The 24,137-nt window shown below is 41.3% G+C and overlaps 1 protein-coding gene across 8 annotated transcripts in view; it reads right to left on the bottom strand.

Annotated features, from left to right (window-relative positions):
- The window catches only part of agrn (agrin), a 225,728-nt gene that overhangs the window by 152,085 nt on the left and 49,506 nt on the right, over positions 1-24,137 (bottom strand). For 6 of the 8 annotated variants that reach the window (XM_058643975.1, XM_058643978.1, XM_058643977.1 and 3 more), the window contains exon 3: positions 14,764-14,784. The exons of the other annotated variants lie outside the window; for them this stretch is intronic. In XM_058643975.1, coding sequence (XP_058499958.1) covers positions 14,764-14,784 — 21 coding nt within the window. The remainder of the gene's footprint in view (positions 1-14,763; positions 14,785-24,137) is intronic. 8 annotated transcript variants of the gene reach the window in all.

The following is a 24,137-nucleotide window of genomic DNA, read 5'->3' as shown; positions in this document are numbered from 1 at the left end:
TATTCAGAAAAAGGGATCTTTTTCAAAAAAGAAAAAGAGCATGTGCTTGAGCAGGCCAGTGAAGACATACAGGTGTTACAAGGAGGCCTGGCATTTTTGCAGCATCAACACCTTTATGGTGGCTCGTTCTCACATTGTCAATCACCCAGCTACCATTTACACCCAGAACCCTTCACACGAAACACTTCACCACTTTCCAACATCTGCAAACAGACTCCTAACCCTCTTTTCAGTTGCATCAGTCGACCAGGAGAGGTAGAGGGAGCACAAATGATACCACAGGTCTCACATGTCATGCCAAATTCATGCAACACGATCTGTGCGAGACAGCAGGAGAAAGAATGATTACCCTGTTGCCACGGTAACACCTCGAATGCTGAAAACACCATGCCGTGGTCTGAAACATGCTGATTTGTTAGAATTAATTTGGAAAACCATTCCAGTGAAGATGGCCATGGAGGGATGAAAGGGAGAAATAAGAGATGGAGGACATTCAGACAGAGATTCAGATACAGTGAGCGAAATACAAGAGGAAAGGGAGAGAAAGAGACCTGTCTTTTCTCACAGCAATCGAGAAGCAGTGCTTCAGACAATCTGGGTCACTTCCGTCACTGCATTTCTATAAGGCAAGCAAAAAACACCTCATCTGCCATTCATTTCCATTCCAACAGCTGCAAGCCATTTGCATGCTGCCAAGTTTACCTCTACTTTTCATTTCTCCGTGTGCCACTACATTTTCTGAATGGTAACATACTGGCAATTTCCACACTGATGTATAGCATGGGCCCGGACACAACGCCACCTGCATCCAAATCAGAGGGAAATAGTGATCCTTTTCCCAATCTTGTCTTTCTTTCTCTCTCTCTCTCTTATCCATTTGCCTCTAGTCCCAGACCTCCTCTCAAGTTTCCACCATCACCCATTCTCCCCTCATGATCTAATCCAGATCTTTGCCATTTGACCTTTATGAGTCCTTGCAAGGCCCTGTGACTCCCAGGGGACACAAAGCCAGATCGTATGTCTCGACTTTCCACAGCAACAAATGAAGCAGGCGCTCAATAGCACACCTGATTGGCTGTCATGAGAGCTATGTCATCATTACTAATTGTGGAGAGTCACAGGACCACAGAGGTCCCCAATACTGGTATTATTGGTAAATCATTGTTAAACAAGCAGATTATTTGAAAATGTTATTCCTAAATCCAGTTACGGTGTAGACCAAGCTTGTTTTTGCAGCACTGAGAATGAAAATACTGTCATCTATGGAGACTAAAGAGTCACTCTGCTGGTCTGGCCTGATCCCGACATAATAGTCAGAAGACCACAAAAACACAGTTTTGGCAAGAGGCTTTCTGAATGCATCCATATTCATGAGTGTTTAAGAAGCACCTTGCAATTATTACATTTGGAGAGCCTCAAAATGTCAGAGAGATGAAACCATTTTTGAATTCTGAGGATTAAGAAACCTGCATGCTGCACTTCATGTTTACCTATCAGGTCAGTGTCTGAAGCTTCATACAAAAGGAATATGAGAGAAAATAAAGAATCGAACAGTGACAGCAAGTCCTACTTTCTTAATATGGAGAACTTGTACTTGCACTTGTTAGGAAAACAGGATTTCACTCCAGTGGTAATGTTTACATTTCAGTTATCTCAGCTGTATAAACAGTGTTGTCCTTTTCCTAAGATTGTCTGTTATGATGTCATTATTTTCACTTATGTCAATTCATTGTTTTCTTGAAAGGCACCAGTTGTGATGTTGCTTTTCCAAAGGCTACTGCAGAATATGTGTTATTATCTACAAATAACTTACTTATTGTTTTCATTTTTGATTAATCAATGCATCTTTTACTCAAAAATCCTCAAAAATATTAATTCGTCTGATCAATGGAGATCGTTAATCTGCATTAGAGAACAAAGAAATTAAGACTGAAAAGAGAATTATTTAACATTTTAGATCAGAATATTGATAATACTCAATCACTTTAGCATGGTCAGAATCTGAGGTGTGGTTAAAAGCGTAAAGATCCAGTAAGTGAACTCTGTGAGAACATTATTTCTTGTCAAATAAATAATTTGTGTTGGGCTCATCAAACTTGTTCATCTTTTGTGGCAAAGAGCTGAACACATTTTAATCTTACATTCACGTTTTTACTTTCTGATTGTGGTAAATATATGTATTTTCTGTAAGACTCGTGCTCTGAACAGTTCTAACACTTGCTCACACCTCGGGAAAGCACGTATATGCATGTTTTGGGCGTTTGTAGCAGTCCTGTGATGGAGAATGGCAAACCCCCTTAAGAGAAAAAGATGGGGAGAAGGAGAAAGAGATCATCAGAGCCATTACTGCATGATAAATGATTTGCTAGCTGGTGAGTTGCCCTGAGGGAGGTGGTGGTTCGGTGTGTGTGTGTGTGTGTGTGTGTGTAGATGAGTGGGTGTGTGGGCGATGATTCAGTGAGTGGTTGGGGGTTTAAACCTGTGGCTTACCTCTACTAGGATCCCTTGGTACTTATGTTTTGCTAATGCAGTCTGCTGCATTAGAAGCAGAGTGGGGGGCTGAAGCCACGTATACACACACACACACACAAAACAACTGAACTCCTACTATATGATTTCACACTTGCTGGGGGGGGGGGGGGTCTAACACACATATGCAGTCACTCACACACATACATACACACACAAGCTGAACTCAACTATGTGCACTTTCTATCACAGACAGAGACACACAATCCAACATCTTCACATACACACTACCTCGCACTTGTTCTCTCTCACACACACACACACACACACACACACACACACTGCAGGCAATCACATCTCTGGGGAGAAAAAGCTGGAGCCACGGCCAAGCTCAGAAGAGGAGAAGGCAAATTAGCGCAGAGTTGAAAGAGCAGAGTGGTGCAGGGAGAAGAAATTGGGGGAGGCGAATGAGGAAAGCTGGTGGAATATCCCAGAGGGGGTAAAGAAGTGTGAGTTTTTAAGATATCCAAAGGGTGAGAGGTGTGAGAGGATAGTGAGACACTTAAACGACAGAAGTGGTGAAGTAAATAACAAAGGAGGTATTTGATGATAGGAGCATGCACAAGGTGAATGAACAGCAAAATAAAAGGGGAGGGAGCTGTGGGCAAGGAGGGTGAGAGGAAGGGTGAGGCAGCAAGAGGGTAATCGCTGGTGGGACAGGTGCGAGCAGCTCCTGCCAAAACAGAGCAAGAAATTGCAGAGAAATTGAGCGGTGTAACCCTCAGGACCCGGCTGTCAGCAGCGAAGAGCAGCGCATACAGGTTGATGTGTGCATGTGTGTGCCTACATGGTTGTATTTTGCACACTGCAGTGGCAGGTCTGAGAGTTTGTGTCAGACTCCCTGGCTTCTACATAGTTGAGATTGGAAAGCATTTCTGGTCTGATAGACCCCAAGGGGAAGCTCTCCGTGTTGGGTTAAGACAGCCTGCTTGTCCAGTCTGCGTGCTCCAACCTCTGGATTAGAAGAGGAAATGAGGATGAGCTCTGGCTCAGAATCGGAGTAACAAATGAATAACCAACTCTGGTTATAATGCTTAGAGCCGTGTGGAAATATGAAGAAACAGAATGCATGAATTATGTGGAAAGTAGTTTGCTTCTTCAAGCTCAAGATTGCTCTCCGTGAGTTACTGTCATAGAGCCTCTGGTTAATTTTGATGGGAAGTTTTCACTATTTTTATGAGAAATTATTGTGATTTTACTGAATTAAGAACAAATAAAAACAGGTAAGTTTACATTTACGTAAAACATACAGTGGCTGCATACTTCTCGTTAATTAACAACATTAATGAGTGTTGATATTCAAATAATCAAAACTGGTAAGCAGTTTTGTATATGTGCATATACATTTCTGTTCCTTCTGTTTTACCATTTTTCTCTCTCTCTTAAACTTATCTCGCAAAATTTGTTGAGGGTGGATTTTTGTGGTTGTTTTTGGATACCTAGTCGTTGCCCGGTGTTGTCCTGGTTTAAGCAACAATTCTTCACCTAAACTGTTAGTTGTCAAGGCAGAAGGACAATGATCCAAGGCTTTCAAGACAAGAAAAGGCTGAAATCACTGCCTGCTGAGGATTGTATCTAGATTTTAAAGTAGAAAAAATGGTGACTTGAATTGTTTTGGTATACGTTATTGTTATATGAAATGTACTGAGCTATAATTCCAATATCACACATCCGGAAAAGCCCAGGTGTCTGACCTTGGCTCAAACCAGGATTTGGCTTCAAAGCTCGAATAGCAGATGATGCAAGACATAACTTAGAGTAAGCTTGATCATCCCCTGAGCAGACTTTATCTTTGCTCAATCCCATATCCCCAGGTCAATAATGTTGACTCATCGACCAGCCCTTCCTCTGTTGTTGATAAAGCACACTGAAGCCTTTTAGCCTTCTGCTTTGGCTCATAAAGAAGAAACAAAGCAAATGACCCCAAAGGACTGATGAAGTCCCAGGAAAACAGAGGCAGGTAGTAAAGAGAAACCCATTCACATGCAGGGATGAGCAATGTGTAGTTTGTGTGGTGGTTTTCCTTCTAAAACTCACAAACCTCATATTGGCATTGGTCCAGCGGGATAAGACTTAAAGTGGTATTAACGAGGTGATGATCTGTAGGTGCAAGGCCCAAGACTGCTACTGATGTAAAGAAAAAGAAATGATTTGGGCACTCTTGACCTATAAAAGTGTTCTTTCTCTCCAGTGGTTCCAGCTCTTCCTCTCACATTGTCCTCAATCTAATCAATCAGGAAATCAGCTGCCTAATAGACAGGTAGAGCTTAAGGCTGAGCAGGAAGGATTGAGGCAAAAGAGTCACAGAAACAGTCCATGAAATGGACAATCAAAGCAGTCCTGTTTGAGAGACAGACAGCAAAGGACAGTATATGAGTCAAAAAAAAGTGTGTGTCCTGGAGAGGTGAAGATAAAGATTATTGTCTCTTGGGACTGAGGGGCACACAAAATAATTCACCTGGAAATCAATTTCCATCACATCCATTACAGACCACTGATGGACCGAGAACAAGAGGGACCAAGATAGACAGACCAAGAAAGACTCCCCTAATTTCCCCTTTTTATCCGTGTTGTATTTTTCTTCTCTCTTTCACTGCCCAAACCATTTCCACAGCAGAGTGCACTGGCTACGAAAAGACATCTGCAGTCGATCATGACAAACAGTCTGCATCGCTCCCATTTGTTTCCCTAAAAACCACCGAGCTGCATGAGTAAATGCTGCAGCTGCTGTATCTCCAATGGAGTCTTTCAGTATTAAATCATTACATCAGGAGCAAAATCTTTTGTGAATGTTGACATATCTGCAGCTGCAGATATAAATATTTAATTTATTACCAATGTTTTTAGTGACCAAACTCAAACTCTGATCTATAAATTCCCCTTTTTTATTTGACAAATTAAAAAAAAGAGAGGTATATGTTGTTAGGGACAAGACTTAGCGAGAGATAAAATTTGCCTCTGAAAACTAATGAGAATCCAACTATAGTTGACGGTAAAGAGGAGGGCAGATAAGTGCCACCATGAGTGGACAATACTGTTATTTCTTTTCCTCTAAAATAAAATCAGGTCATAAAATCTACCCCATTCCCATTGTTGAATAGAAGTGGAGTGATGCAGTGAAGAGAAAGAGCACAAAGAGCATCAGATTTGCCACTTGTAAAAAACCTCTTCTTTATTATAACAAGAGCACTGGAATCTCCCATCCTCCAGCCAAACCAGCCAAACCACCAATTTCTCTAGTTGTGCCTGCAGAGTCCTTATTATCAACCAGAGGAATCAGAGGTGATGTGTCCGAGTGTGCACATGTGTAGAGGGGAACTGCTGGATGGGGCAGAGGATATGAAGCAGTGGGAGGAGAAGCGGTGAGTGACTGAGGGCGGGTTTGTAGGTCACTGTAAATGTTTAAAGTGTTATGCTGATGAACTGACGTTCTTCCAGTCTTTCCCTCATTCGAGGAAGGATGCACTCTGAGCATCCCCAATGCCACTCACATAGATTAATTTCTCACTCATTTGCAGGCATGAGCCACCTGCTCCTAAGACCCAGCTTATATTCTTCCTCACCTCTCAGCACGCCAATTAAGCAGGTATGTGACAAGATGGCCAAAAGTGCCAATTAGGGCAACCTACCTCTGCTACATGTCCCCTTGTACCCACCTCACCTTACCGTTTTCCCATTAGCATCTCCCCCTTTCCTCTCACCACTGGCATTTAATAGATTCCTATGCCTGTATCACTCTTCCAGCAATCCTGCTTTCCCCAGCAATAGTGAGTGCAAATAATGTCACTTCAGTAGGCCCACTTAACCATTCAGTCCAAAAGCAGGGACAGGCGTTTATGTTTTGAGCACATATAATTACATAACCTGGAGTATACATCACAATTGAAACAACAATAAACTGTGCCGTGTTACATGCACTACGTTAGAAAAATATGGGGATGGATAAGGAAGGGAAAAAAGGACCTGTTTATCTTATCAATTAGGACCCATAATCTTTCTTGAAATGAGAAAAGGGGCTTGCCACAGGGCAAAATAAAGTACATTGATAAATAAATCCCCAAACCTGTTTATTCAATTTAACATGCTCTGGATTATAACCGTATTTCAGCGATAATGCGAGGAGACAACTTGAGGAAATTAGAATGAAGAACTTGAAATTCCACGAGTTGTTCCCAAATAACCCCCCCAACAACAAAACTCAATTGTCTCTCAGAAAAATATAGTTTCATTTTGAAAAATAGAGTGAAAGCCAAAGGGCAATGTTTTTGCCATTTTTCTGTTTGATTAACTATCATTTCACACTGGTGCAGTTGGAGACACATTATTTCCAACATGTAGTCATTAAGGATTCAGTGGAAGTCGGACTGTTAATGGCGTTTAGATGCTGGATCCTACGCCCTACTTTATGGGGCATGCTTCCCATTAAACAGAAAGTATTTTGGGTGCTTACAGTTCAATCATAAAGCCCCATATGTTGCATTGATACTTCCTTGACTCCTCACTGTTACAGCATGTGGCCATGCAGCCGAGTGAAAGCTAACATGTCAAAATCAAAATTCATCACTGTCAGTGATGATAATTGGAACAGAAAAAAGGAAGAAAAGCACATTGCGTGCTGTTGGTGTGATTAAAGGCATCACGCGAGCGTACACACTCTGTTTTGGCAGCTTCTTTTCTTGCTTATGTTGGAAATGTAGCCATATTGCATTGTTCAGATGTCAAGAAAGATCCATTACATGGTGTTAACACAGAACACAGTGTCCACAGAGCGGTGGACCATGTTTTGGAGCTGAATGGTGTTTGTGTGACGGGTCAGACGTACAGCGAGGCCTCCAGCCATATTTAGTGTGACAAACAAGACATAACTTGGCGTTCTACATTGGGTGTGGCCTGGATTTACACAAAGCCTCCAGTGGGTCAGTGCCTAAGGAGCTGGTCTGTCTTTGGATGGATAGATGGATGGATGGATGGATGGATGGGTGTATTGGAGACAAGGGAATGATCCAGGGTGAGGGCCAGCAATAGGAAGCTGGAGGAGTAATAAAGGTAAAGCAGATGGATATGTAGCAGAAATGGGAACAAGAGAATCTGGTTTATCACTTGAGCATCTTTTTTAGAATATGCTGTGGCAGAGATTTTAATCCAAATGTCAAAAACATATTCACATTACATATAGCAGCGTATACATTTTATTATTTATTTATTTTTTAATGTTGTGCTATGTACGTCTCTTACAATCCAAATCCACAGCTGGTATACCATTACTTCTAAGCCCAATTTTTCTTCAGTGCAGGTCTACGGATACAAAAACCATAGCCACACATCGAGACTGATCTGCTAATGGAGACCTCGCCCCATTTCTGTCCCACGAGAACGTCTGTCCTGACAAGGAAATGGAGGTTATGGGGGGCAATTGGCAAAGTAGGAGGTCGTGGGTGTGTTCACATGGGACTGGACAGGCTAAGAATTCTGGGTCAGAGACTCTGCGCTGGCCTCCTAATCTGGAGATGGATGGCTTTGGGCGTGGGGGTGTGCATATGCACACACACAACCAGATGGAACACCCCCTATCCACATTTACCTACTTAGCATGCCTCTGGGTACATACACACACACACACATACACACACACACGAACATATCCTTTCTCTATGACCTCCTACATATACAGTAGGGGCGTTCATGGGTGAAAAGGATTATTTTACCATAACCTACATATTCTGACCCCCCTTGGCCAACTGGGTTGAGATAGAGGGACTGCCCTTGGCATCACAATAACAGTCAGACACCACAATATCAAAGCAGACTTCACATTGGCTTCTCAGTCACAATAATGACAAAAGCTGATGAAACAGTAGCTCAAAAGATAAATGAAATATGAATATGAATATGCATGAACCACCGCCTTGCTTCCATAGGTTCCCTCCCTGTTTTCCTATAAATGATCAGATGATGTTCTCATAATATTTCAGATTCAGATCCAGCTCACGGCTTCCCCCTCTCATTTCTGATTCCTGTCACTCTCAGCTCAGGTTTTCTTTATAACAGATGTACCATAAAAAAAAACATCATTAAACCAAAATATCTATATTTTTGTGAAGTTGTGTAATTGTGTATTTGAATCGCAATGTCCTCAGTCTGACGTGATGTCATTCATGAAGCCCTGATGAGTGTAAACCTTGAGAGGAGGGTTCCGGGAGTGGGGGCTGAGCTCAGGTTTGGACTCTTCAGAATCATGGATCAAGGAGGAGCCGGTCAGCTAGTGAAGCCACCTCCCTATGATCAGTGCATTTGCGTCCCCTAGTGTAGCTACTTGTCCTAGCAGCCTGGCTGCTGCAATTGTAAACACTGTGACAGTTATGAAAAACACCAGGAGTTTAAAATTAGATTACAAGAACATCCAGTAAAATCTGTGTTTTGTATGTTTATTTTTAGTCAAAGAAATGTCGCATTCCTCCTCTCTTTGATGTTATATTGATTAAAACTGATCATCTGTTGAGCCATGTAAAAAACATTAAAGCTAAAGAAAAGCATTTATGACAACTGTCCTTACAGCAACATTCAGCCAAACGTGAGCCTAGTATGGAGGAAAAAACTGGACATGTGCACATTTAACTGTGGTCATATATGGAATACAGAAACATATTTAGATAATTGTCTGTAATTACTACATGAAAACATTTGATATGCCATGTGCAGCATGCAGCCATAAGATGGCAGCAAAGGCAAAGAGTAGCCCAGCATCAGTGCCAGGACTGAGAACTCAATCACTCTACATGCCTCCATCTCACCTCCTGTGTCACCATGTCTGATGAATCAAAAACGTGGGAAATGTATGACGTTCATTAACTAAGTGCAGCTGTCCATACTATATGTGTTTAAATGGGTTGTTTATTGAAAGGTCATTTATTTGTCTGTCAATATAGACCATCTATTTAGAGATTGATATCTACTGTACCATTTAAAGTAAGCATCACACGAATAGACCGCAGATTGATGAGCCAGGACACAAGGTCTGATGGAGCCTTGAAGATAAGAGTTTGCACATTTTGTCAAGAATCATAGCAGAAGAGAGGACAGTAAACACAGCTGAGGTGGTGCCTGTAGGCGAGCGTGAGACAGAGCAAAGACAAGTAATAAGACCTGTGAGGAGGAACTTTGGATCACTGTAACCGCAAAGGTCCCTTTCCAGTCAGGTTAATTAAGTTCCAGCACTGAGAGACAGCGAGCGAGAGAGAAACTGAATAAGAGAGAGAAGATCATTACTCTACGAGTTAACCGCTAACGTCAGACTCAAAGGGGTTTTAGGGGTTGTCAAAAAGAATGTGTGCAGCTCAAAAAACATGCCTCTTTCTTTGTATAATGGCAGCATTTAAGGGCACTGAAATTACTTTAAAAAAAGAAAATTAAAACCTAGGCAAATAGAAGATGACCATGTTGTTTATTCTGTATTTTATTTGCTTTGTTTTGCTGAATTGTTGCCATTATCCACAATAACTATGCCCTGAATGACTGACCTTGTATCAAGTGTCTGTTCTGCATTGTCTCGAAACAGACAAAGACAGTGATCACAATAGTATTCTGTTACAAACGCGATTACAATTGTTTGATGATGAAATATTCATCTGAAGGTCCCTATTAGATAACCAAATAACTGTAAGAGTAGGAGTTGTCAGCCCTGCCTTGTTTCACAGCACTTCTGCTGATCATCATCAACTCACTTTTGTCAGGCTCACACAAATGTGGCCAGAAATGAACAAACTTGTGCACACATATACAATATTTACTAAGCATGACTCTAAGAGTAAGGTAAAATGACTGTTGTAGTAGAAAACTGCATCAGCCAACATTATAAACAGTCAATGAGCTTGGACTGTTCCAGAATCATCTCATTTGCAGAGGCGTTAAAATGTGTCTTTTTATTTTCAACTTATGTCATCATGCATTGTTTGACTCAAGTTCACTTTGAAGATCAAATCGTTGAGTGGGCTTGATCACTAGAAATTGTGAAATGCCACAAGAACGCTAAAAGGGTAATAGATAAGTGCTTGACAGGCGATTCTCTAATCACACAATGTCTTAAAATGACCACAAAAGCAGAATTATCTCAGCATTTCCATTGATAACACGACAAAATGAATTAACCAGACTAAGACTGAAAGCATGCCTATGCAAGTTGATAAGCTGAAATCAACAGTTGCTCCAAAGGCAGGACAAGACCCCAAAACTGTCGTGTAAGTGAGTCGACATTTAGGGGCCCAACAGTGAAAAACCACGAGTACAGGCCTTGACGCTCTGGTCTATTTGGTGTACGTGTCAGCTCATTAGCCTCTTATCTGAGGAAGGCTGATTGATACAGAAGGTCAGGATGACCCTGACTACAGGGAGGTTTTCTGTTGGATTGATAGATGAGGATGTCTCCACACGAAGGCTGGGCTCCTGGAGAGACGCCAGGGGCCGAGGGGCCTCGCTCTGACCTCAACAAACATAGCAGAAAGGAAGCTAAACAGGGGAAGGAGTGAAGGGGACATGACACGGGCTGTCAGTGATAAATAGTCCAAGATAACATATGAGGCTGCTTGTCTGGCCCAAAAACGGACAATCTCTTGGACATCACATTGAAAAAAAACATTTAAGAACAGGCAGAAAAATATAAGAAGTATTGCCTTGATGGACTCTACAAAACATTATTTATTTTTAGGAAGTCAATTGGTACATTGCACTGAGTATACCTTCCACCTTAACTACATTATGTTATTACATAAGCAGCCGCACATAAAACACATCAAACATTATGACGTCAGTGTCACAGGTCGCCAAGTTTAACTACTCACTAAAACAATATTACCTAAAGTAAATCTGTCCAACTCTCCCTCTCTCTTCACATGGTCATTTACTTTCCAGACTGTGAGTCAGTCTTATTGGATAAACAAACTTAAAGGCAGCAAAGCGTAACAAAACCAGAAAACATGCAGGGTTCAGATGGAAGAGGTCAAAAGGTAAAGAGATGTTTCCTCTGCCACTACGACATCAGTCCAAATACTATGATAAGCTGTGGAGATATAAAACATTGAAGTCCAGCTGTCACTTATTGAGCACGCTCAGTATGCTGCTTATTGTTAAAAAATGAATATTTTGTATCCTCTTTGGTGACAAAGGCTAAAGAGCTAGAAGCTACAGGCCACCACCATCTGATTCTGATCACTGCACAGACTGACCTCCAAAGGCAGACAGCAGATAATTGCATCCTCTCACATTTGGAAATCACATTAAAGTGCTGACAATGGAGTTCTGGCTCAGAAAAAAAGCGATCACTGGAGCGGACAAGAGGAACAACAGATCTGCCTTTGGCTAGAGAGGGAAATTGGTATCTGCCTGATTCATAGCTAAGCCTACAAAAGATGTCCTCTGCACCAGCATGCTTTGCTAATGATGCATTGCTTTTGAAAAGGGCCAAACTACCTGTTCCATGTTGAATAGGGCTGCTTCAGGAAAATGCCATTGTTCAAATAATACAAGTCGTTGGTGATGAGATCCGTGCATTTCATAGCAGAATGTGCTTCTCGTGGGTTATCAAACACTGCAAAGGAGCAATGAGAAAAATGTCCTGTCTGACAAAGAAGACATGGCAAGCAAAGAATCAAATGCAACTAAATACCAAAGGTGTTTTGGGATGATGATGATGTCAAAACAACAGTTTTAACCAGTCTGTCAGTTTGGTTAGGTTCACTTAAGCTGGTGTGAGTGAAGTGTTATTGAATTTATTAAAAGTGTCATTTATTAAATATTTCTCATCCATTGTTTACCACTTTATCCTCCACATCAGGGTCTGGAGCCAGTCCCAGCTGGCATAGGGTGAAAGACAAAGTACACTGTGGACATGTCATCAGTTTATCACAAGGCAAACAAATACAGACAAACAACCATTTAATCTCACAACGTGTCCAATTAACCTTACCCCAAATCTGTTTTTGTTTGTTTGTTGTTGGGGTTTTTTTTGGACTGTGGTAGGAAGCCAGAGTCACCCAGAGAGAACCCATGCGCACAAGGGGAGAGCCGGGATCTTGACCGAACACCTTTGTGCTGTGAAGCATCAATGCTAGCCACTGCACCACCACATGGTCTATTACCATGGTTCCCAACCTGGGGTCCAAGCCCCCCTTACGGGGGCGCCAGAGATCACATGGGGGGGGCACAGAGCTTTGACTGCTCTGAGTTTTTGAGGTTAACATAATTATATTTGTGCATCCCAATCAGACACTCTACTGAATAATCAGAAGTCAGTATCATCCTAATAAAAATGATCATTTGTTTGGTCCACCTTTCAATTTATTAACCTATTTGTCCTGATCACGTTCCTGTTGAGTGAGAAACGTAAAAGTACCAAAGATTCACCAGGATCAAAAAAAAAAAATAAGGCAATACCTTGGTTTTGATTTAACTACAGGGCAGTTTTTATCTATATACACTGTGAGAATAGGAACGAAAACCTAAACTTTTTACTTTACTTACCTTTTTGTGTGCATGCCCTGGACAGGGGTTCAGGTCGGGGGGGCCCTGGTTTGTCCTGGACACAAGCAAGGGGGGCTTCAAGGAAAAAAGGTTGGGGACCACTGGTCTTTTTTAACAATTTAAATAATTTAAATTCAGCATCTAACGGTAATTGACTGAGCAAGGTTAATATTTAGCATCCTTACTGATGGACTAAATTAATTGCCAGTCTAACTTTTATTCCCCATTATTCCCTGAATTTTTTTTCTATTTTTTCAAAAGGTGGTGCTTTTTGAAAGTTCAGGAAACTTGGGGATCCCTGGTCATTAGACTGCAGTAGAAAAACAAGAACAACATCAGGAATCTTTAAGTTCCTTCAAAAAGCTCCCGCATTTAAAGTTCCATGTTTTTTGGTGAAAAATTGCATAGTGTATTGCAAAATTCAAGAAGAACGAAGCAATCTCTATAAAACTGCATCCAGGGTAAAAGTGGAAACAGCTATAAAGTATGTAAATGACAACAGTAAAACTAAAAGGAAATGTCACTCATGTTAATAAGGGCAAAGGGAGTGAACACACCAAGCTCAGCCTCCAAGCCGTTCAGGGCTCTGTTGCATTCTGCCTTTGCAGGTGCTTGTTTGCAGTGCCTTGCACTAGAGGATGGTAAACCTGTGGAGCGGTTAATGAGATCCCCAAGGAAACCAACACCAAGTCACAGACCGCTGAAGCACCAGAACCTCTATAAACCCAACACACATGACTTTTGACCTCAACCCCACCACAAAATACTATGAATGTCTCACCCTCAAGTCTCCATGAGGGTTGATGCCACACACAGTTCTGCAAATGTTACACACAAACAACTAAAGTATAGGATATACTGTACCCCTGTCAACCAAGTACACGCATATCATCTGCATGAAATCTAACACCTCTGTCTGTAATTTTGTCTTGGTTGGAATGGGCGGGGAATGTCGGAAAATTTCGCACCTTCATTTGTTTAATTTCACATTCACACATTTGTCAGCGGGCCTAACTGCCTGAACAACGTCCCGCAGCTACAACAGCTGCTCGTTTGGGGAGGCATTGCCCCGAAATGAGCACCAGTGAACCAGAAAGAAAAGAAGAAAACGTGTTCACCACAGAAACAAACAACAAACAATGGAGCAACACCAAATGAATGCAGTCTTGGGGTTTCTGTTTTTACTTAATTGGTTTTCCACCAGAAGCTGCCCAGTAAGAGCAGTAGGCTCAAGCAGCAAGCTATCCTCACTTCTTCTATTTGGTTTGCTGGATAGTCCGTTTGCACTTGCAAGCGAACCCACGTTTTGGTGGACCAGAGTTTCGCTTGTTTGGTCTGCACCAGAGTTCGGATGAGAGCTCACACCTGTCCAAACGAAGCAGTTTAAAGTGGTTCAAACAGCTCTCTTGTGAAAGACACACAACAGTACCAGCAGGGTTTTGGAACTTGAACCCAATTATGTGTTAAAATTCTAAATTTAAAAGATGTACATCGATGTACATATATGTGGTTGTGTGTTTGTGTATATTGTGTGTGCATAATGTATCTACGTTTGTGTGGCATGGCTCTTCAAGGTTGATCAGATTGCTTCAGATTTGATCAAATTAGACAAACAATACAATTCTCAATAAAGATATTTTCTTCCAGATAGCTGAAAAAGGAAGCAGTTGTGTGAAAACTCAAGACGCAAAGACAGGACAGTTTGGTAAACGAAGCGCTTACCTGCAACGATATACTTATGAGCTTCCGTAGGCAAACAGGGAAAGAGAACAGAAGGAACACACGTTAGTTTGCAAAACAAAGGTCACACTTTAGCAGAACAATAATAAGAAGTGAGACGGCTGAAGAGGAAACTGATGGATATGCCAGAGATGAATGAGTGACAGGATGCAGATGAACGAGAAAGAGCCACATGTAAAAATGAGTGTCACTATTATACTTCACAAACAGCACACACACACACACACACACACACACACACACACACACACACACACACAAACACACCAGTTTATTTATCATTATCTATATTAAAGTCCCTGTAAAGTGATAACAAATATGTGCTATCAACTTTGAGAAATAAAAGACCCACACTCACACACACACACACAATATTCTAGTCTACCCACTGGGGACCAGAGTCCGCAAACATTACAATTTGTCAGTGTTTGTACAGAATATTCACTTAAACACTGGTATTAGTTGAAGGACATATTGCACATAAAAAGAGCTAGTTTAACAGCGGCCCTCCACCCTCTATCTGCCTCTTCCTCTTTATCAGCAGCACCTGCAGCACAACAGCAATAGCTGCTCCTGTTTTCTGTTCTTCTTCTCTACTTCATTTCCAATTTTAGATAAAGCGTCAGAGCTGTTCTGTGTGTTCTTCACATTCATGTAAGACACCTCCAACACTTTTATTTAGTTCAACTCCATAATTATTTATCCATTCACTAATTCATCTTCTAGCCCTTTGTCCTCCACATGAAGGTTGCGGGGGTCACTGGTGCCATCTCAGCTGACATAGGGTGAAAGGCGGGGTACACCCTGCAATCTCCACTCTCCCCTATGTCCAATTTATAGTGTCCAATTTGCCTAATCCCCAAGGTGGGAGGAAACCCACGCACACACGGGGAGAACATGCAAACTCCATGCAGAAAGGCTAACCACTACACAAACCGTGGGGCAAATCTTTACTCTACACGTGTTCTTTTTTTCACGTGTTCTCAGCCACTATTTTCCAACATATACCGTACAATGTGTGAAGACAAGAAATTCTGAATTTGATTCCTGGTATCTTTAAATTCAAGAGCCCAAAGCCCAGCACCAAAGAGGTCGATGGTATACCTTATTATGAAATAACACACACACACACACACACACACACAGTTTTGACGAGAGAGAGACACACTGGCATCCAGTCAAGTTATAATTATTTTTAAATGAATTGGTTGGAAATTGCTAAACATGTGAAGATTTGGGATTCGTAGTACAATTTGTACTAGCTCATATGCTAAAGGAGATAGCTGCTACAAAGGCACTGTAATTACAAGAACAGCAACAGAGATGAAGCATGAAGCAAAAGAGCACACTAAACTTATACCTGCCATTCATAAACTACAGAGGAAGAAGATGTGAACAAAGCAAACATAGAAAGCACAAATATCCACATGAACCATTACACTTTTGCTGTTGTTGGGTTCTAAGGTAAAATAATAATGAAAAAAAAATAATGCAAGAAAAGATAGAGGTGCAGAGTTTCATTTGGCCTCAATATTTAACCTCGTCAGTTGCATGCCCTGGGTCTTGTCATTTTAAGATAGCTTGTGCAGTATTTCAGGTAAATGTGTGAACCGTCAAGGCATGCTTGTTCACTTGGACTCTAACTCGCTGACCAACACAGCAGCCATCCAGGCAAGAGTCGTGTTCATTAAAAGTAAGGAAGTGAAGTTCAACCACCATCCCAATTAGAGCCACCCCCCACCCAAAGAAAGAAAAAAGGAAAAAGAAAAATCCACTAGTAATTCCACATAATAATCTCACACCCTGACAAAACAGGTGTTTTGATGGGTTTTGTCCTGGGGCGGGTATTAGTCGAGTGTCAGCTCTACTCCTGTTCCACCCTCTTACATTCCCCTCATCCTGCTTTCTCTGCTCTCGTCCTGATCCTCATTATTCCAAACTGAAGTCTTTGGGGGAGCAAATGGTCTATTATCCAAAGATGGAGCTTAAGACAACTTAAAGCTCTGGAGGAGTGGCTATTTATTTGGGTTGAAAGACATAGAGAGAAGGAGGGAGTGTGTGTCTGGCCTGGCGTTCCCATATCACTTAGGCTAATGTGATTAAGGGTGAGTGAGAGAGGAACAGAGGGAGCAAGTGAGAGAGAGAGAGAAAGTTGGGGGGGGGGGGGTAATTTAGCTTAGAGCATGTTAGTTCTAAGTGATTCATGTCAGGGAGAATTGGGGAGGGCAGTCACAGGACTTCCACATACACACATACACACACATAAACTAAGACATTTTTAATGTCTAGTACCAAAATTAGTGCGCATGAATGCACCCACACACACACATATGCAGACACACCAATTCTCACTGGTGCCACCCAAAGTTAGAAATGAACAGAATTCATGAACAGTTATTAAACTTCACCGTACTCGCTTTTTTCATGTAGCTGCCAAACCTTCACACTTGAATACAATCTCGGGAAATTAAGGAGAGGTATGAAGGACTATCACTATGAATAAGGTTTAGCTAAGTTTCTCTTATCCTCTACTTTTTTACCTCTTCAATGCAAATTATAATGTGTGTGTATGAGAGAGAGACAGAAAGAGAAAGAGAGAGAGAGAGAGAGAGAGAGAGAGAGAGAGGTTTGAACTGGCTTTTTCCTGGTTCACACACACACACACACACACACACACACACACACACGGACACAGTTGATGCCTCTACTGGCATTTTTCCATTTTTTAGCACCGCATCGACAGTTTCGTTGGTTATCCATTACAATATAGTACTTCCTCAATGTGGGCGGAGTCACCATAGCCTGGCTGCATGTAACTGCCGTGACTTTGTTTACGTGACACACACAAACTAGTGACTTGTAAAGGAGTTGTTTTCGCTGTACAGAATCATTAGAATCAGTGAATTAAAAAAGATGTGTTCAGTACTTCCTCCATGACCGCAGCACAGACTCCGACTGACCCAGTCACTGAACTGAAATACAGCGGCAGGGTTTGTGATGTGGCTCACCGCTTGCAATCGCCAGCTTTCAGCAGTGCTGTCACTAAATACACCACACTCCTCTGTTAAATGATGAGATTTTAGACATTTCCTTGCTAAATGTTGGAAATTGACCCACATTTTCAGGATTGTTAAGGCTTTTTAACTGATGTACAGGTCAGCATTGTTCACTTTTCTTGTGCCTCTTCCTGTGACGACTCTCTGGCCAATCATAGTATTGGCTCAGTACCAGGTACCGGGTACTATGCAAGTGGAGAAGCAAAATAACGAGGCGAGTCATGCTAGAGAAAACATGCCATAACTAACTAACTCAAAAAGTAGATGAAAACAAATACAAATGCAACCAAAGCCATTCTTAACCTGTCACATTTGTATATGTTTCTCTTCATGCTGTTATCTGTAAATAAGAACAAACATGAAGTCATGAAGAATTAGTGTGTGCTTGTAATAGGGGAACAGGGTCTTTGTCGGCAGCTCAGCTGTGCCAGAAAGAGACATCCCGCCTCCCTCTTCAGAGAATACTGTCCTGTCTCAAATAAGCTGGGTTTTACAGACAGGAAGAAAAATGAGTCATCCCTCCCTCCCTCTCTTGCTCTATTGTACAATTTTATTTACCTCCCTCTGTTTAACAGCGGTTAAAGCTTTTGAAGGATGAAAGTCTATTTGTAGAACAGCAGTCGGAGTGCGATCATCAAATTGGTACAAATGCTTATGATCACAAGAAGTCAGGTTTTACTGGATTAAAAAGAAATTTGCCTCCTATACTTTCACAGACTGTCTTTCAGGTATGAAGTATTAATGGACATCATCAATGGGAATGAAAGCAGCCTTTTTGGATCCCCTATTCAAAGGGAACTTATGGGAGCTTCAGACAACATGTGTGCGTCTGGACTGGAGAGCCTTTAGGTCAGCAACTAACAGGGCCAAGAACTGGGAGATTTCTAAAGCACTTGGACCAGCGACTGCATTTTCTCACACGCACAACACCATGGGTTGTAAAAAGTCCTATCAGTGTCCAGCTGTGAGGTGTATACAACCCTTTCACTGTCCCCTCCTTTTCTCCAACACTTGAATAAATAGAGGCTGAGAAATGGGCCACAGGGTGAGAGGAGAAAAAAAGAGGGAAGGATCCCTTTGGTACTTGTTTACCTCATGCAACACATCCTTCATGTCGTCCCAGTTTATGTGGCTGTGGTGGACTCTGCCAAACAACTGCTTACCAGGAGAAAAAGAAAAGCCTGCACTGCTTATTTCCATTGTGGTGGATTTGCCTCAGCTGACAGGAAATGAGGCTTGTGTCACAGAGGATGAGCAGCATGAGCTCCACCAGCTCACTCTATCCTGTTTCAAGCATCATTTTGCCTTTTCTTTTTATCTATTTATAAAGGTACAGTGGTGGCTGTGAGCTGGATCATGGTATCAAGCATGTAAAAATAGTTCCCTGTAGAGATACAGATTAGGGGATCATGATTGTGTCCACATAGAATGTGCCATGATAAGATTGATCTCAGCTACTTCAATTTCGTAATGGCTCATTTCCATACGCAGCACAAGTGGTGCTGTGATTATATATAATAGAGGCCAGAAATGCAAAGCTGGTTTCATTTCGCTCAAGAAGAATCTTTTCACAACGGTGTAATTTCACGCCACGCAAATCTGCAGCTCCTCTGTGGGCCTGTGCCAGCCTTGATTAATTTAGTGCAGAGGAAAATAACAGAATCCAACGCAGATATGAAGATCGAAAACCAGAGAGACTATGACAACTACAAACTATGACAACTATAATGTGAAGTAAATTGTGTTCACTTCTTTGTGGTTTCACAGACCTTTAAATTCAGTCTGGCATTAGAAATGGTCACCGGAATTACACAAGAGATTTAAGTGAATGAAAACATCTGTTGTGTTGACATTTCAATGTGGACTGAGAACTTTTCTAGAACTGTATATAGACATATTCCATAGTATTTAGTATTTAACAGTATTTAGTGTCACAGTGGTCAACAGCAGGAACTCAAAGTGTGAGCAATTATTTCATTTTGCTCAAATTTACCAAACAAAAAAGAGCAGTGTCATTAATTTCCATCAAATATTTACTAATATAGTTCAGGAGTGGTGAGAATTTAGACAAGGTGAGTTGAGAAAAAATATCAATCTCATTGTACTCGCTCAGGTTTCATCAGTCAGACGTTCATTCCTTTAAGTACAGCCATGGCCTCAGACTCCACTGCAGTGCTGATTAAAAGAAGCAATTCATGACATGAAGTACACCAACCACAAGGAGTTCAAAAGAGAGAGTGGGCTTTTAAGAGGACACTGCATCACTCTAAAAAGTGCCATCTCATATTAGGCTTGTCAGGTCCTTGCCATGGCAGTTAATGATTCCTTTCTCCGAGATGTATTCATCAAATGGATCAGGATCATGAGTCCACTGCTAAATGCAAGCTTGGCATGGACAAGCTTTCCAACTGGCCTCACTGTGTAACTCAACCGAGCAATTAATGTCGTCACGGTCAAAGTCAAAAAGGCACACAGAAATGAAAAGTACCGGAAAGATCCATAACAATGAGTCTGCCGCGTCATGTTTCCCAATGCCGCTAATGACGTCGCTGAATCCTCTGCCCATCCCACTATAGTACACTGCCCATTAGATAATTCTCATTCCTATGATAAACACAGCCTTTTCATCCTTTGATGAAAGCGGAGCAAGAGATTCCTGAAATTAGATAGTAAGCATGGCAGTGAAGGGAAAATGAGACACACATCAAAGATCCATAGTAATGGTAATTAACACATATAAATAGAAGGCCTAAAGCGTTCTTAAAAAATGAAATGTGATATGATCCAATCACAAGAGAAAAGAGATCTGAACTGATGATGACTACAGGCTGCAGTGATGAACCGAGGATGTGCAGAGGACAGTGACGGACAGGCCTAACGTCCTTGGCTGCTGACGGGTGCAGGCATTCTGCAGAAGAGAGCTATTATAATTTGATTCATGTCCACACACTAGTGGAGAGGAGTGCAAGTTCAGTGTGCCAGTTAATGAAGGAGCCGCCTGGTACATTTACAAGGCAAATGTCAACTGACACTCCAGTCAGAATTCTTAGCAGAAAAAAAAAATGAGCAGGAATGTGTGAGTCACACCCAAAACGGGAGACAAGTCACAGGCTTTCACGTGATAAGAAATTGGCGGGTCATAAAAGATGAACACCCGCAATACTTCACTAACTCGTCTTCCGTCAAGACGATTCTCTGAATTAAACGTATTATCTACTTATACTGTCCTGCAATATAAGAAGCAGCTCTGCACATCACCTGTCCTGACACTCACTGTTATCTATAGATTTTTTACATTATTAATAACAAACAAATGAGCAACGCTGGCTTTTCAAACTGATACAACCCAGTTTCATATCTCTAGACTTTGGCTGCGGTAAATCTAGCAATGTCGCTAATATATTAAAGATATAATATGTAACATTTCTGAATTAACAAGACTAATGTTTTATACATACTATATATAGTGGGTTGTGTTCTATATTAGCCATAATGTTTCAACATCCATAGAAATCTGTATTTCTACTGAAGGTAACAAATCATTTCATTAATTTCGGTTGCAGTTATCTGCGTTGGAGAGCAGCTGCTGTTTTACGTAGTGTTTAACTATGAAAAATCACAACCACAACTCTTCAGTGAAACCACGGCTCTGCTGGTCCTGCAAGTATTTCACAATAAAAGCCTTGTTGAAAATAGGGAACAGTGCTTTTACTTTGAAACTAGTCAAGGATGTGTTGTGTTTGCACTGATGAACTTGGAGCTGATATTCACCACCTGTGGTACGGTGTCTAATCATGCTCTTCAGTAACAAGCAGAGCTAGAGTGAGGGTGAAGGAGTAATATTTAAATAATATATATGTTGACAAATGTTAACTTAATACAAAGTGACTTTAGGAGAATGACTAGGAGGATCACTTACTTAATCAGGAAGTGAGCTGAAGCTCATGATCCTACTCCGCTCCCCAACCTCACTAACTAGGTCTTTAATTAGTGTTATGAGAAAGAAAGAGGCAGAAATAACATACTGTGCATTTAAGTAGTTGCCTATCTCCCTTAAAAGGTATAATTAAGTTTGTTTTTATTTTTTTTCTGTAGTGAAACTGCAGGTGATAGTCACAAACCAAAAACATTCAGTGAATATGAATGTGTTCAGGACTTATTAAGATGGACACCGTCTGAACTAATACTGTGTATTGTTTGTCCTCTCAATGACAAGTCATTAATATCCATAAATGTCAGGGTCTTTAGTCATTAGACTGTCTCTTTGTTCTGCGATGGAAAAACAGAATAGGATGTGAACAAAGTTTCTGTTTTGGTCTTGTGTGGGCTGAGATAAAGCACAGAGTGAAAAGGCTTCCATCCATCTTCATCTGCCTGGCATGTGCTTAGTTACTTCTGCCCCCAGTGTAGCCCCTGGGTGTGAGTGTGTGTGTTGTGTGTGTGAGTGTCGGGTGGCCGTGAGGTTAATGAAGTGCGTCCACCTTGCTTCCTCCCCAAAATGAGAGACTACATTAAGCAGTCCACTGACTGGCTGCAAATTTGTTCTGGTAATACATGTGTGCATCGTTGCACCTTTACGATGCTGCTCATAGCTATACGCACTCAGGAAAGTGACACATACGCCTCCACATGTCCGCTGACAAATTCATTGAGCCCTGATAAACCAATTCCCCTGAGGAATCTTTCTCCCTTCCTGGATTTTCATGTCAAAATGGTTCATATTAAGTTAAGTTAAGTTAAGTTAAGTGATTCCACTATATTCTTCCCCGTACAACTGGTCAGCTCGGTCTGACCACAGCCGAGACCAGAACAACCTGGAAGGAGCATGTCGATCATCATCATCAAGCACTAATTTATATACATAGTCCTTTACGTCCATGCATCTCCATCATCAGTCTTTTTTTTTCTCCACTATTGGTTTTCCCTTTCTCTCCACATGCTTTGATTTCAACCTCCTACATTTCCGATGCTTTTTGAAGTGTTCTGACAGTGAGAGCTGATGAGAAACCTTCCTGTGACAGCTGGTTGGCTCAGGTAAGCTCCTGATCCACTCTGTGCTGCATACAAATGCAGGGAGATCATCTTTGGTTTCTCTTCACCTCCTTACTTTCTGGAAGTTTCTACCAAATTAATAATAAATGCACCAGACAAACAAAACACACTTTCTCACCTTAAAGCAAAAGAGCAAGATACAACTAAAAAGGAGGCACAAGTTACCCACCTTGAAATGTTTTTATAGCCTCATGTAAATTCTATTCCAATTGATTAATTGCATTTTAATGCAAATGTGAATTGTGTCTATGCCATTGTTCACAATCCTTCATTTCAATTTTCAAATGCACTTTGAAGAGCAGGTCATTACATACCACCATGTGCATTAACCATAAATGTGAGATGTCACTGACTCAGCATACCTTCCCTCTAATCCACTCAGTTCAGGACATTAGCTCAGCTATTTCATCTAAAACAAGGGGAAACAGAGGTTGCTACAATCAGGTGACTATAAAACCCAATCTGCGAGGGGGAAAAGGGAAACGTCCTCCAGCAGATAATGAGCAGTGTGACTTACAGATAACTGATGTGTTCATTTTAAATCAAAAGTCTTCATTCATCTGTCAAAACCAGCTGTTGAAATTCCAAACTATAACATAAGCAGCAATCTGCAGCCCCCAAAACTGCTCCTAGCACAAGTTCAACCCGGAGACAAGTCCCTGCACAGCCCATACCTTCAACGCTGGTGAAACCTGCACACATCACACATAAATAAAAACTCACACTGACAACTGTGGTTAACGGAGGATGTGACACCAGCAAAACTAATGACACGTTGTACACAATCATAATTGTTCTTAGTAATAATCCAAAAAGAAAACATTTGATTACATAACACTAGAGAGAGGTATAAACAATCCAGTGGACAGTGCTGCTCTGGCACAGTTGAAGTTACATCCACATTTCTCAGTTACCTGCATTCACAACCTAATCATTTTCTACTGACTACAATTCCACTATAAGCTGTACACAAAAAAGCATACGCTTTGTGTTTACACCAGCAAGGTGCAGTGAACCTGAATGGTGATGTGATATACATTTTCAGGTGTGTTACTATAAATGCAGGTTACTTCTGATACAGTGGTGGAATTCTTGTTCTTATTAGAACACAATATAGAATAGTGAGATAGGAGATAATACAACGCCAAGATGACATTGAGAAGGTAATTTACATAAAATGTGATGAAATTACACCTCGCCATTAGTCCAAAACTTTCTATAGATCATGTAATAACAACTACAACTGTG

This window comes from Solea solea, chromosome 11 (assembly GCF_958295425.1).
Source record: "Solea solea chromosome 11, fSolSol10.1, whole genome shotgun sequence".
In the NCBI taxonomy this organism is placed as follows: domain Eukaryota; kingdom Metazoa; phylum Chordata; class Actinopteri; order Pleuronectiformes; family Soleidae; genus Solea; species Solea solea.
This window is presented reverse-complemented; position numbering and strand designations above follow the sequence as displayed.